The sequence below is a fragment of the Amblyomma mixtum genome, chromosome 1 (assembly GCF_055824585.1).
Source record: "Amblyomma mixtum isolate Tamu chromosome 1, ASM5582458v1, whole genome shotgun sequence".
Taxonomy (NCBI): domain Eukaryota; kingdom Metazoa; phylum Arthropoda; class Arachnida; order Ixodida; family Ixodidae; genus Amblyomma; species Amblyomma mixtum.
In genome coordinates, this window is record NC_143012.1 from 166430675 (window position 1) to 166445929 (window position 15255).

At 44.9% G+C, this 15255-nt stretch overlaps 1 protein-coding gene across 1 annotated transcript in view; it reads left to right on the plus strand.

The window, feature by feature from the left end:
• Positions 1-3198: 3198 nt before the first annotated feature.
• Positions 3199-15255, plus strand: part of LOC149369694 (uncharacterized) — a 56745-nt gene continuing 44688 nt past the window's right edge. Inside the window, exons 1-3 of the mRNA XM_089576120.1 lie at positions 3199-3558; positions 13085-13375; positions 14695-14700. Of these exons, the coding sequence (XP_089432246.1) occupies positions 3199-3558; positions 13085-13375; positions 14695-14700 (657 nt within the window). The remainder of the gene's footprint in view (positions 3559-13084; positions 13376-14694; positions 14701-15255) is intronic.

Below are 15255 nucleotides of genomic sequence, written 5' to 3' on the forward strand. Positions count from 1 at the left end.
ATAAATACCCCCGAAAGCAGAAGAATTGACAGCCGTCGCCGTAGGTCAGCGGTAGAGCACCGGACGCGTGATTCGGAGGTCGTGGGTTCGGATCCCACCGGCGGCATGTGGTTGTTTTTTCTTCTGCTTTTCTAATCAATTGGCTTTCAGCGGTAACATATTCAGTAATATTCTTAATCGAACAACAGCACAAAATAAATAAATTAAAAATCCCTCGTGTCCCTTGGTTTCTGTGGCTGTTGGCTTCTCTCATATTTATAACGAGCCCCTCATCCCCCCTCTTTCGTTTGCTTAATTGCTTAGCGAGGGCTTCGGTTCTGGCAGCCTTGACGCCATAGGAAGCATAAGAGGGTTCTCACACAGCTTCCACTCTCGACGTTCGATGACGTTCTACGTCACATCAGCGGTAACTCAGGACGTGCTACGTCCGCCGCTTAAAAGCGTGGGTGGCGCTGGTGAACACTCTAAAGGTTAGGTTATTTGTAAACATAAATACCCCCGAAAGCAGAAGAATTGACAGCCGTCGCCGTAGCTCAGCGGTAGAGCACCGGACGCGTAATTCGGAGGTCGTGGGTTCGGATCCCACCCGTGGCATGTGGTTGTTTTTTCTTCTGCTTTTCTAATCAATTGGCTTTCAGCGGTAACATATTCAGTAATATTTTTAATCGGACAACAGCACAAAATAAATAAATTAATTAAAAATCTCTCGTGCCCCTTGGTTTCTGTGGCTGTTGGCTTCTCTCATATTTAGATTATGGATGTGTAGTGTATGGGTTAGCGAGACCATTTTACTTTCAACGACTAGATCCGGTGCAGAAACTAGGTGTGCGTCTCTCAATTGGTGCGCACAGAACATCTCCTGTGAATCGTCTTTAGGGCGAAGCAGATCAACCGCCCTCACAGATAGGAGGACAATGCTTTTGTGCGCATGCGTACTAAAAATAGTACTCACCGAAACACCCCTGTTATCCCATAGTCGCAAAGTGCCCTTGCAAGACTCTCTTCAATAATAAGCCCCAATCAGTAACACCTCGATTATTAGGCTTTGAAGATAAGCGTAACGATTTAGGATTGCTGGTTGCCCTACCTGAAGTTATCCCAAGACATAATCCACTGCCGCCATGGTGCCGGCTGTACCATGTGATGTCACAGATAAAGGGTAAGCTAGCCGTACAGCTTACCCTCTATCTGAGACATGACATTAACACACCTTCGCAAAAAGCAAATACTACATCAACACATGCTACAGGAATGTTTGGCATTTAACGAAAAATGTGCAAGCTACACAGTATTTTACAGAGATCGCTGAAAATCGGGTAACTATGTCGGGAGAACTGTAGTACAAGGAAAATGAGAAAAAAAATAGTAAGACCGCCAGATTGTGTATCAATTTTCACAGCTAAATGCCATACAGTGCGTGTAGCTGTGAGCAGAGTAATGAATTACAATACTGAAAACAGTATAATTTACACTGATTCACTGAGCCGACTCAATGAGCTATTCAGTGCGTGCAGCTGTGGGCAGAATGATGAATTACAATATTGAAAACAGCATAATTTTCAATGTGTGAGCTGTGGGTAGAATAATGAATTACAATATTGAAAGGAGTATAATTTACAGTGGATCACTGAGCCGACTGCATGAACTCTATTCTGGAAACACACTAGTAAGGAGCATAATTCACAATATAGAAAAAAATCACAGCAGAACACCACAGGACAATATTCTGCTGGGTGCCGAGCTATATCGGGATAGAGGGAAATGAGTGTAGACACGTGCGCATCACGAGCTTACAGCGGTGAAATCAAGGTCAACGTGCCTCATGGAGACTGCATGAAGTTAATACACGCTAAGTTGAAAGATAAATGGTAGGCGGCTTGGGAAAACGAAGTAAACAACAAACTACACTCCTTAAAGCCCAATTTGGGAGAATGGAAACTGTGCAAGCACCAGAAACGTTTCATAGAAGTAATCTTATGTCGCCTTCTCGTTGGACACATTCACCTCACACATGATTTTCTGCTAACAAAACAAAATGAATCGCTATGTGAAAATGTGAACTGAAATTCGCAGTCAAACATATTCTATTGTCATGCTCAAAACTCCAAAAGCTAAGCAAAATAATTCACTGAATTTTATAAATGATGCATCCTTCTTCACCGAGCACTGCTCTTAAGTGATAATGCAATTGCAGACATATCTTATGTTTTTCGGTTTTTAAAACAAGTAGGTTTTCTTCAAAAACTTTGAATGCTGACTTACTGTTCTGGTTCATTTTTGGGACACCTCAGCGACTATCTCATTCCTGAGAATACCGCCGCGGTGGCTCAGTGGTTACGGCGCTCAGCTGCTGACCCCACAGACGCATGTTCGATCCCGGCCGCGGCGGCCGAATTTCGATCAAGATGATATTCTAGAGGCCCGTGTACAGTACAATGGCAGTGCACGTTAAAGAACCCCAGGTGGTCGAAATTTCCGGAGCCCTTCACTACGGCGTCCTTCATAGCCTGAGTTGCTTTGGGACGTTAAAACCCCAATAAACCATTCCTGAGAAGAAGGCTTAAGCTTTTATTTGGTTCGTCGGGAGCCTCGAGATCCATGCCCAGCCAAGGACGGTCACTGAGGTTAATCAACCATCTTAAGGCTTTTACTCGTGGCCATTTTTTAAATTGCTTTCCCTTGTCGTAACTATGTAGTATAAAGTTTTACGCCTCCTATACCACGTCGCAGTTTTCACCTTTTTATGAAATTCAGAAGAAAACTTTTCCGACACCATGTGTTTGGCGCATGATGGCCTTAGCTGCCTATGTGCCAACCGGAAAATGGGGTAGATTTATCAGCAGTATAAAACTGTCTCAGTAAATGGATTACATGAATTCTTATATAAGTAAGACGCATATACTATTTCACAGATTTGAGCTAATACTCGCGAAGTATTCGAATTATAATTGCGAACCTGTCGCAAAAGAAGCGAACATGTCGGCGCGTACATAATTCATACAACCGGATATATGCGGGCAGCCGGAGAAATTTTTTCCCACGGTTCAGAAACTGTAAACACTGAGAGCATTTGCATGTCCCCTTCGCCTGCTTCCACGATATTTCCCTATATTTAAGGCCAGTGTAAAAGGCAGCTCTTTCATAGCGCCACGCAAAACGACGTAGCTGATTCTTTGCTCCGACTGCTCGCAGGTCGTGATGGTCCGGCGCACCGTTCCCAAGGCTGTACGGAAGTACACTGGTGGAGGCCTTCCACCACCTCCCGCTCTGGTGGCGCTGCCACCGCCTGGACAACGTGGAGGTGGCCTTACGCTGCGCAACCGCTGCACCGGCACTAAGAACAGGGCGTGTCACCTCGCCAAGGATCTCTCAACGCTCAATAACCTGCTCCATTTCGTGGCGGCCGATATGAGCGAGGTCGCACCAGGAAAACTGGAGCTTAAACCTCTCAACAACTTTGTGCCCAACAACCTCGAGGAACATGAAGACTGCCGGGAATATGCGGCCGTATTTCTTCACTATATTCTTGCTCGACACCGCTGCGTGGAAAGCGCTGAGGTGAGACCCGTTACGCACTTGTGTACGTCTGGGCGTCTTCCTTTCCTGTGTTTATTCAGATGTTGAACTCAGAAAGAATACTAAACATGGCAGTGCACTGCACTCATGAGCAACTCCGAGGCGAAAGTAGGATAGAAGCAGGAAGCCGAGCTGGAAGTAGCAAACAATGGCATCAAATTAATTAACAGAAGAAATATTCTAATAGTTACGAATTACGCCCTCCGCAGAACGAGAATGAGTTCCGAGAAAAGGCTGAATGCGGGTGTGAAACGTAAAATGCGCCATTTTCTGCGTCCATTCCGGCATTGCGGAGAATGTGGAGGTGTTAGGCACGGTCAAGTATAGCGACCATTTAATTGTGAGATCTGTACTTTCAAACTGAACAGGACATGAGTCTGGAAGACGAAATAAAACTTGGCATGGATGAAAATAACACAGAACAAGGAGTCCTGTCTCCTCCACTGAAAAAGAAAAATAAAAGAATTCAATAGCAGTGAACAGATAGGAACTAAGGAAATTTTGTAAGGACATCTGCAGCCCCCAACAAAGTTCTCATGTTATGGCAGAAGTAGTGGCGCCGAGGAAATGAAAATTCTGTTTCTAAAGAAAGTAGTACTTACGGGAGCCTTAAAACACGACCGCTCAAAACACGACCGTACAGTGCATACACATTCCCATCAATTATGGGTTCATTCTCATGTCTTCAAAAGCTATATCGAGCAAAGCACACAATGCAACTGTAATAAATTCTTCCGTGTCTTGAGCGATGTCACTACATATTAAAGAACCCCAGGTAGTCGAGATATCAGGAGCCCTTCACTACGACGTCCCACATAGCCTAATCCGCTTTGGGACATTAAACTCCCATAAACCATAATAAATTCGAAAAAGAGCGCACAGTACCAGCGCTGTAGAAAATTGTGTGAACGACCCCACCCACTGGTTTCCAGTAGATGCACGGAGGCACTGGGAGACAGACCCTTTACCTCCGTTCTACGAGGCATGTGATTTCATGGTCATACTATCATCTTGAACATCGGTCGGCTTGTGGGCACTGCGTAACTGTGGTGTGGAAGTGTCAGTGTGCTTGCCAACATTTGAACAAGAGGGCTTGCTTTGTCCGGACGAAGACCGATACTTGTCTCGAAACCATGGCGCCGGCAAGGGCAACTGAAGCATGCAGATGATGGTTGCTTGATGCACCACTGGTTCCCGAGCATACGCAAGGACATCCCCTCACAGTTGTGATGGTCAGCAGCGCGCCACAGGGGACCCGAGCACCCACGTTCAGCCGTGCATGGCAGTGCCATGTCCGAGGAGAAGGAGATACTGGCGTTTGGTGTTCACGCCGACTGTGTGGACCTTTAAGGCCCCTCTGCGGAGGCAACACACCACTGTGGGCCCAGCTTCCCGTAGGCGGCACCTCCGGCATGACCCGACCGTGGGAAATTGGCAGTCGCCTTTCCCTCTCCTACCCTGCAACTTTTACTTTCCTATCTAGTTTCTGTCTACTCTCCTGTCTCCTCCTCGTTTGTCGGTTTTTCTTTTTTCATGGGATGCTAGGGTTAACCTTCTGTGGCAAACCACACTGAGTTACGCCATATTTGCTTACAGTTGCGGTGTACAGCTCGCGTGTGCAGGACTTGCTTGCAACTTCGTGTCCTGTCCCTGTGTTGGGCTCCGTGATGGACGGCTGCCACCTTTGCCGAGTAACAATTCATTTTATTGGTTTCTTCTCTCCTACAAATGATCGCCTTCAGGAACGAGGGCGGACCGATGTCACTTTGCAGCCCCTGCAAAAAAAGAAAACTTATCTAGATACCACGTGGTACATAAGTGAAGTAGACGAAAAAGAAGCAAGAATCATCTCTCCTTCCAGAGATTTCAAATTTGTAACTGATGAATAGAGCCTGAGCTACAAGGTGGCGAAGCCTGCCAACAGCGACCTACTCCTCGATATCCGTGACAATGCACAGTATTCCATTCCTCAAACATACTAACGTTGGGATATATACCTGCTTCCGTCAGTGCCAATCAGTGCCTGAGCACTGTCAGATGCGTCATTTCTGAACAAGATTTTCTCACCATGACTAAAGAAGAAATATTGGAGGGCGTCATAGACCAGAACTTCACTGATGTCCTATGCAAAAGAAAAAATTAGAAAAGACAAAAAGCACCAACCAACACTTAGTTCCGAGTTTCGCTCCAGCCAACTCCCTGATACCATAGAAGCAGGTTATATGGAACGACCATTCATCCGTAATCCTCGCCGGCGATACAACTGCCAAAGGTTTGGACATGAATCTGAGTTCTCGTTGTCGCTAAAGCTATGCCAAATGTGCATCTAATGAACACGAATCCGATATCTGCAAAGCAGCGCCCAAGTGCGCTAATTATGGGGGGGATCACCCTGCGCTCTCTAGGTGATGCCCATTCTGGAAGAAAGGGGAGGAAATAATAACTTACAAAACTGAACGAAACATAACTTTTTAGAAGCACAAAAACAATTTGCACAAAGCCAGGGAACATTCTCGTTCACGGCAAAAACAAATTTCACCGATATGCTGCGACGGGGCGGGGCCCAAGCTTCGGGATCTGCTCAGGCCACACGCGGTGAGCCTCAGGAAGGGCCATCCTAGCCGCAGGTAGACAGAGAAGGCTCTCCCGACATCCTCGAAAAAGGGCCCACTGGCCTCTAAGTAGGCCGCCCGCAATACTTTCCCAGTCTGGAGAAGCTTACGAGCAGTACACCCGTGGGTTCCCCGCCGAGCTCCAGATCTTCTAGTGAGTAGATGGACGTAACGCCGAGCTCACCTGCGGTCGAGTGACAGCGGAGCTCTTGAACGAAAAGAAAGTGGAAAATTCTAATTATTAGCCCCAAGCACACAGGGACCTAAGTCTCCGAAATACATTCCATAAAATGATCATGGCATTCTTAATCTACTAGAATTCTAGGCGACAACTAAATAATTTAAACGCCATAAGACATTTTAGCCACATTCTCACCTGTTGCCATGTGTATACAGGAAACAAACTTCGGTCTCCAACAGACACGCGCACCACAGAAAGTCTTTCACCTCCACCGACAAGAACCAAGCCGGTTCTCAGGTGCGGTGCCATCGTAGTAAAAAATGACATCCCAGCTCGTTAGCCTATATTAAAGACTAAATTTGAAGCAGCAGCAGCCACTCGATCTGCTTACACACAAAAACAATAACAGCGTGTTGTATATATCTAGACGCTCATCTCAGAGTAAGAAAGCATGAATTAGAACACTTTATAGAGCAACTACCTGGAGCTTATTGCGTAGTTGGCAATTTTTAATGCACATTCATCTTTCTGCTGTGGAGAAAACGGTGACACCAGAGGTCAAATTACGGACGATTCCATTCTTCGCTGTAATATTTATTTCTTGAACTGTGGTGAAATCATATACTGCTCCCCAACCTCTAGAGGAAATGAGCTGCTCCGGCTAGTCTTTTAAGTTGAATGTATTTTTCTAGCGATTTTAAATGGGCCCCGCCGCGGTGGCTCAGTGGTTACGGCACTCGGCTGCTGACCCGAAAGACGTGGGTTCGATCCAGGCCGCGGCGGCTGAATTTCGATGAAGGCGAAATTCTAGAGGCTCGTGTACTGTGCTATGTCAGTGCACGTTAAAGAACCCCTGGTGGTCGAAATTCTCGGAGCCCTTCACTACGGCGTCCCTCATAGCCTGAGTTGTTTCGGGACGTTAAACCCCAATAAACGAAACCATTTTAAATGGCATGTCATTGACAACCCATATGGCAGCGGTCACCTCCACGTGATAGTCAGTTTAACATCTCCACCGGAAGTCATTACAGCAAAACCGCGACATTGGAAGCTTCCTTCTGTAGAATGGCAACATTTAGAGCAGAAGCCACTTCAGAAAAAAAAAGGTTCCAGAAAATGTTGACATCACTGAGACAAATGAAAAGTTCCCAAATTTTATCACAGCTGCCGTACAATTGGCTATTCCTAAATGTTCTGAAATGGTGCGACAAAGCCATAAAGTGCGGTGGCACAAAACTTCAAGGAAGCAAAAAGCAGCAAAATAAACCTTCGGGTATTTTCTCAGGCACCCGACACAAGGAAACGTAGTAAATTTCAAAAAAGGCAAGACCTGGAGAAATGAACTGCCCCTCGATGACAGAGTCTTACGTGTGTAGACGCCTGAACTACTCCGCTTCGATGATATATGTCAAGAATTAGGAACGGTAGCTGCCGTACCTGATGTCGCCCCAAGATATCCATTGCCACCCAGGTACAGCCTTTCTTCTCTATGTCAGCAAAACACAAACACAGAGAATGAAAACATAGTACAAGAATACCTTGCTCTGGAAGAAAAATTTACGAATTACACAGAATGTCATACAGATGGCTCAAAAACAAAACGTTATGTTGGAATTGATGTTGTAGAAGGTGATGGTGAAACAATAGTGAGGGTACAAAACTGTGCATCTATATTTACAGCTGAATATCATGCTGCCTGCTTAGCTGTAGACTAAATAATATTGCCGCGAATCTTTGTAGCGTTTGTTTGTTGTGTTTATTTGTTCATGCTTCAAGGCTGCGGGCACGCCGCTTTGTCGCTTCGTTTGTGACGCAAGACGCGCCTAGAATTATCTCTATTGATCGCATCAAGGCGGAGCCGATTCTACTTTGTGCCAGAAAGTTCTAGAACCTTCCACGCTTTATCTCAAAGGTTCGCTATCAGCTTTAAAAAGAGCACGGCCGACAGCGGCGGGCATTCTGTTCGACGACCACCGAGCACGCTTGTTGCTACGCCGCCGCCGAGTGATTCAGGTCTTTGCGGGCGCAAGTCAGCCCGAATAGTTTCGTTTCGAAGACATTCTCACTGTGTTCCTGTTCGCCGGACTGCAGTCACCACTACGTGACAATATGTCAGAATATCGAAAACAGCATAATCTATACTGATTCCCTAAGCTTACTCACAACATTGCGTTTATCGTCAGCATTGGCATCTATTTACCATATTGTTGAAAAGGTACATGGAAAAGTTCTACGAACTATATATCGAGAATGCCATCAGAAAAATGTACGAAGTATTTGATCGGGAACAGCTTCCTATATTAGTCACATATAGATTCCTCCACCTTGGTTTTCCGGACCCCACTGCATTCTTACGTCAGTGATATAATCAATTCGAGCCCTGAATGCCCTAGACACTCAGTGCAAAATGATGGGAAGAAATACTTAATATCGGAGAGATCATAGTTCCTGAGTCTGTGAAGGGAACAACAGTTTACTGCAGCAACTGAGGCATTGCAAGTGATAAACGTATACATCCTTCTTGGCGGCATGCGTTTTGTACGCACTCTAGGGCCATAAGCAGCAGCTTATCAATATCTTTCAAAATAAAAGTATTACAGGTGCTTTCCCCCTTCTCTTTGTGAAGCATCATCTGGAAGGTCAGTAAACGGTCTGACTCTGACAGTGATCTCCAAACACTGTCCGAGGCGTCATATCTGAAATCGGCTTTGTCCACCTCATAGACAGAAATGCTTGAGGGCGTTACCGACCAAGATGTCATAAATGCTCAGTGAATAAAGATCAGGAAGGATAACAAGGAAATAGACACGAAACACCTCATCCTCACTTTCAACCAAGCATACTGTCTGAAAGCACTGAAGTCGGATACATGATAATAAATGCAAGACCATACATACCCAACCCACGCAGATGTTTAAATTGCCAGAGGTTCGGCCACGGCTCACAGAGTAGTCGCGGCCGCAAAACACACCATGAATTGGAGAACCTTTTAGAACAGTAGCCGGGGCCATACGTGGTAGCGGGAGATTTCAAATGCACTCTCTTGTTTTTGGGGCAGTGTGAAATGCGATAGGAGAGGTCATGTCATTGAGGGCTTCATACTATCTAATAATATTTGTTTACGTAACACCAGCAAGCCTACTTATTGCACTTCTAGGTCGGGAAAAATGAGCGTTTTTTATTTGTATTTTAGGTCTCCAACTGTTTTTAGCGATTTTAAATGCGATGTTTTAGACAACCCCTATGGAAACGACCATCTGCCTGTGGAAATCAGCCTGTCATCCGTACCATCAGTCACCCCGACAAAACCATAGCGTAGGGAGCTTCATTTAGCAGATTGGCAACTTTTTGGAGAAGCCACTTTAGAAAAAATCTTTTAGAAAATCTTAATGTCAATGAAATAAATGAAATGTTCACAACTTGTATTCTTGCCGCCGCACACTTAGCTAACCCTCATTCTTCAGTAGTGGTACGACAGAACCATAAAGTGTGGCGGACGCGAGATTGCAAAGAAGCAAAAAAACAACAACAAAATAAATCTTGGGGTATTTTTTGAAGATACGCGACGCAGGAAAAACTTCTAAAATATAAAAAAAGCAAGAGCTAATGCTCGGTACGTACAGATACAGATAGGCCACATACGACAGATACAGCTGACAGTAAACAAACTAACAAGATGGCCAGATAAAAATGGTTTCAAGTTTTCCTGGCAAAAGTCAGTAGCTGTTCTACTCTCGCTTAGAAGACTGCGCATTGATCCCAGCCTTTTCCTGAACGAGCTCACGTTACCTGTAAAAGATGAGCAGAAGTTTTTAGGACTAACTTTTGACGAAAAGCTTACTTCCATGCCAAACATAAACATCCTCAAAAAGAAAGCTTATTAATCACAGAACATTCTAAAAGTACTGTAACGAAAACACTGTGGTTCCGATAGGACATGTCTTCTACAAATTTATCGCACTGTGGTACGCTCTACCTTAGATTATAGTTGTATAATTTATGGGTGAGCGAGACCATCGAAACTTAAACGACCGAAAACAATGCATAATTTAGGCTTTCGTCTATCCACTGGTGCATACGGAACGTCGACCATAAACAGTCTATTTAGAAACCAACGAGCCGCCCCACCGCGGTGGCTCAGTTGTTACGGCGCTCGGCTGCTGACCTGAAAGTGCGTGTTCGATCCCGGCCGCGGCGGCCGAATTTCGATGGAGGCGCAATTCAAGAGGGTCGTGTACATGTGCGATGTCGGTGCACATTAAAGAACCCCAGATGGTCGAAATTTTGGGAGGCCTTCACTACGGCGTCCCTCATAGCTCGAGTCGCTTTGGGACGTTAAACCCCAATAATAAAAAAAAAACCAAGGAGCCATCACTTACAGCCCGAAGAACGATTCTCACATGCTCGTCCGTTTTAAAAAGTCGTTCACTGCCCAAACACCTATGTTACCCCATAGTCACAAAGTGCCCATCGAGAACACTGTTTAACAACAAACCGCAAGCTCCCTGGCCACTGCTCTTGCGATTGGAAGAAATATGCCAAAACCTCAGCGTACTAGACACATTGCCGAGCATTGCCCGAAGTCGAGAGCCACTGCCACCATGGTAACATTTCCCCACACTGTGATTTCTCTCTTACACGGTTCCGTAAAACACAAATTCCACAAGAACATATAATATAAGAATTACTTTTACAGTACTTTTACAGCTCCTTACACAGATGGTTCAAAAACAGATTGCTTACGTTGGAAGCGCAGTGGTACAAGGGAATTGGACTGAAATAGTAAGGCTTCCACAGTGTGCAGCCGTCTTCACTGCCAAATGTTACGCCATCAGTGTAGCCGTAGAGAAAATAGTAAACCAGAACCTCCCAAACGGTATTATTTAAAGACTCGGTACGTGTACTTGAAGCCCTTCATTCTAAAAATGCAATTACCCCTTTGCTTCGTGGCATCATGCGCAACATAACAACCGCCATAGCTCAAGGACAAAGCATAAAACTCTGCTGGGTACCAAGTCATGTCGGAATGAAAGGCTACGAGAGAGCAGACTTGTGCGCAGTTCAAGCTCGTGGCAAGCCGATAAAGAAAGCAAAAGTACCTTTTAAGGATTGCATGAACGTCGTACACCGTACATTAAGAAACAAATGGAAGTCGGCTTGGAGCAACAGAACAAACAACAAACTACACCTAGTAAACCCAGTTCTAGGTGAATGGAAGTCATGTTTGCACCAGGAGCGTTTCATTGTAGTCATTTTACATCGTATCCGTATAGTTTACGCGCAACTTTCTGTTGACATAAGAAGACAAACCTGTTTGTGAAAAATGTGGAGATGAACTAACAGTTAATATTTTCTTATAATGCACGAAAGTCGAGAAACTAAGGAAAATATATTTTATTGAGTTTATAATAAACACATTCCTTTTCACCCATTGTTACTATTGGGTGAAGATGCAATTTTCGACATATCTTGCGTGTTTAGCTTTCTAAGAGAGACAGGTTTCCTTAACAATATCTAGATTTCACTTACTGCTTCGCTTCATTTTTGGTACACCTCAGCCACATTCTGATCCTTGAGAAAAAGGCTGAAGTTTTCTTTTACTGGTTGGGGGACTCAACATCCTTGCCCTGCCAAGGATGCCTGCTAAAGTTACCAGAGCTTCTTTCAACATTTTACCATTATCATATTGTTTACTTTTAGGCCCTCTACATCACCGATCACTTTCCACGTTCCACAAGCCGCAGAAAACTTTTTTTGTGCCTTGAGTTTGGCGCATAAAGGCCTGAGCTGCCTATGTGCCATTAAACACAACACAAAACACGTTTCGAACCCACATAGTTTCTATGTTTGATATAAAATGGACAGGGCTATTCAACCATTCACATGTTTAAGATAAGGCGTAGTGAGCGTGCGTTGATGGCTGGCGTGTTTTTATTTGTTGTGATGATAGTGTATGCATTGTTTTCGGCAAGCAGCGAGTGGCAAGTTTTACTCAGCCACATCAGCGCGGGCGACCGAAGCGATGCCTTGATTGTGCCATTGATCATGGCGAGGGAGACTGTTTGATTCTTTGTAGCACTTGATAGCACGTGATAGGATGTTAGCGCTTTTTCATTCGTCTAGATAATTTTCTTCTTTCGCATACATTAATGTAACTGCCACCTCTGCAGCAATATTGTAGGGTGGTTTCCTAAGAAATTTTCTTTTAGAGCGCCCGATGGGTTCGCCAGCTTTGTTCTTAGGTTCTCGCAGAGCACGTGCGCCATACGCAGTCGTATTTTGAAAATACACGTGATAGCGTCGCGCGGACACCTCGGACGTAAGGAGTGAAAATTAATATGACCGTTTATCGTATGCAATGAGGCAACTGAATCCCGCAGATTAAGTTCTTCAGTGAGAACGAGCCCGTACAATGCTGAACAAGTTGGCACAGGACGAAAAATGTTGATATTGCCAAGAAATCTCGCCGCTTGCCTGCGCGTACTTGAAATGCAAAGTACATTGTAGTGACATATATTACATCAATAATCTGAAGTAGATTGAAGTGGTTTAATAGCAGTCGAAATTAAGCTCTCAGACTTTTCTGTACTTGTCACTGTTCATTTTTGCACCTAAGTCCTGAAGCATTGAGTGTATCATTTTCTTCCCCCCTTTTTTCAGTTTGTCTGCGAAGTCTGAAAGTTCCTCCGCGAATTAACGTTTTTTTTATTCGCAGTTGCTCCTTTCTTCGCGTGGAAACCGACGCTTCATGCTACTTCTGTCCGATGCGCTGAAGTCGGCCACGTCCCTGACCTGCCTGCGCCTTTGCGGATGTGAGCTCAGCGCCGAGGCCACGTCGAATGCCTTCACTGCCATCAAGCGCCTGCTGAAGCGGAATCTCACGGAATTGGTTCTGGACAAAGTCGTTGTCGTCGCGACATCGCGGGCGTCGCTGGATGCCTTGACAGAGGGCCTGTCGAAAACGAAGACTCTCAAGCTGCTGACAATTGTTCAAGTCGACGTCCAGGTACTCTTTCCATCCCATTTAATACCGCTAATTCCTCAAATGGCCCTTCTAGGCTAAGCTCACCGAGTAAGCTTCTACAATCTCACAGCTCTCATTGCGCAGTGAGCAGAAGTGCGCGGTAGGATAGTTCGACAGGATATCCGCAAGCTATCTCATGAGGCTAAAGATCTGATTAAGAAACGCCGAAGCATAAAGGCGTCTAACTCTAAAGACAAACAATAACTGTCGTAGCTGTCGAAGTTAATAAATAAGCGCAAGGTAGTCGACATAAAAAGTTTAACATGGAGAGAATTGAACATGCTCTAAAGAACGGAGGTAGCATAAAAACGGTGAAGAGGAAACTAGGCATAGAAAAAAACCAGATGTATGCATTAGCAGATAGAGAGGGTAATGTCACTGGAAATATGGGCAAGATAGTTAAAGTAGCCGAAGAGCTCTAAACAAATACATACTAGAGTAGTCAATGCAATCAGAACGTTAATGAGAGAGGCAGTAGGGCGCAGCAATGGGACATGCCGCCAGTAACGAAAGAGGAAGTAAAGAAAGCCTTGGGAGCAATGCAAATGAGGAAACCGTCTGGTGAGTATCAGGTTACGGAAGATCTGTTCAAGGACGGAGGAGAGACTGTGGTAGAAAAACTACACACCCTGTATACGCACTGCCTTGTGACCTGAAGCGTACCAGAAGCTTGAAACAACGCAAATTTATAAGAAAGTTGACGTCACAGACTTCAAAAATTAGACCTATCAGCTAACTGTCCGTTCCCTATAAGGTATTTACAAAGACAGTTGCTAATTGTCACGACAAACTTAGAATTGAACGACCAAATTATCAGGCAGGCTTTCGTAAAGGATACATGAAAGTGAACCGTATTCACATTGTCAATCATGTGACAGAGAAATGCGCAGAATATAACCAACCCCTATATATAGCCTTCATTGATTGCGAGACTCAGTGGAAAGCTCAGCTGTCATGCAGACATTGCGGAATCAGGGTGTAGAAAAGTCTTATGTGAAAATACTGCAAGATATCTACAACGACTGCACAGGTACGATAGTACTTCATAAAATTTCAATAAGCAAAGTGTCAGGCAGGGAAAAACGATCTCGCGAATACTATTCGTCGCCTGTTTACAGGAGGTGTTCCAAAGCCTTGATTGGGGACAGCTGGGATTAAGAGTTAATGGAAAATACCTAAGTAATTCGCGATTCGCTGATGTCGTTGCCTTGCTGAGTCACTCAGGAGATTAGCTGCAAAGCATGACCAGTGAGTTAGACACGCCGAGCAGAGCGGTGGGTCCAAAAATTAACGTGCAGAAGACCAAAGTAATATTCAACAGTGTCGCAAAAAAGCAGCAGTTCACCATTGGTGGCGAGGGGTTGGAAGTGGTAAGGGAATACGGGTACTTAGGGCAGGTAGTGGGTGCTGATCCGGATCATGCGAGGGAAATAACTAGAAGAATAAAAATGGGGTGGAGCGCGGTGGCAGGCTCTCTGAGATCATAACTGGCAGTTTACCGATATCCCGCAAGAGAAAAGTATATAACAGCTGTACCTTACCGGTACTCACCTACATGGCAGAAACGCGGATGCGAACGATAAGAGTTCATCTTAAATTATGGACAACACAGCTAGTTATGGAAAGAAAAATGATAGGTGTAGCGTTAAGAGACCGCAAGCGGGCGGAGTGAGTGAGGGAACAAAAGGAGGTTAATTACATCCTAGTCGAAATCAAGAGGAAGAAATGGGCTTGGACAAGGCATGTAATGGGAAGGCAAGTTATCTGCTGGTCCTTAACTGTAACGGAGTGGACTTCACGAGAATGCAAGCGTAGTTGGTGGCGGCAGAAAGTTAGGTTGGCGGAAGAGATTACGAAGTTTG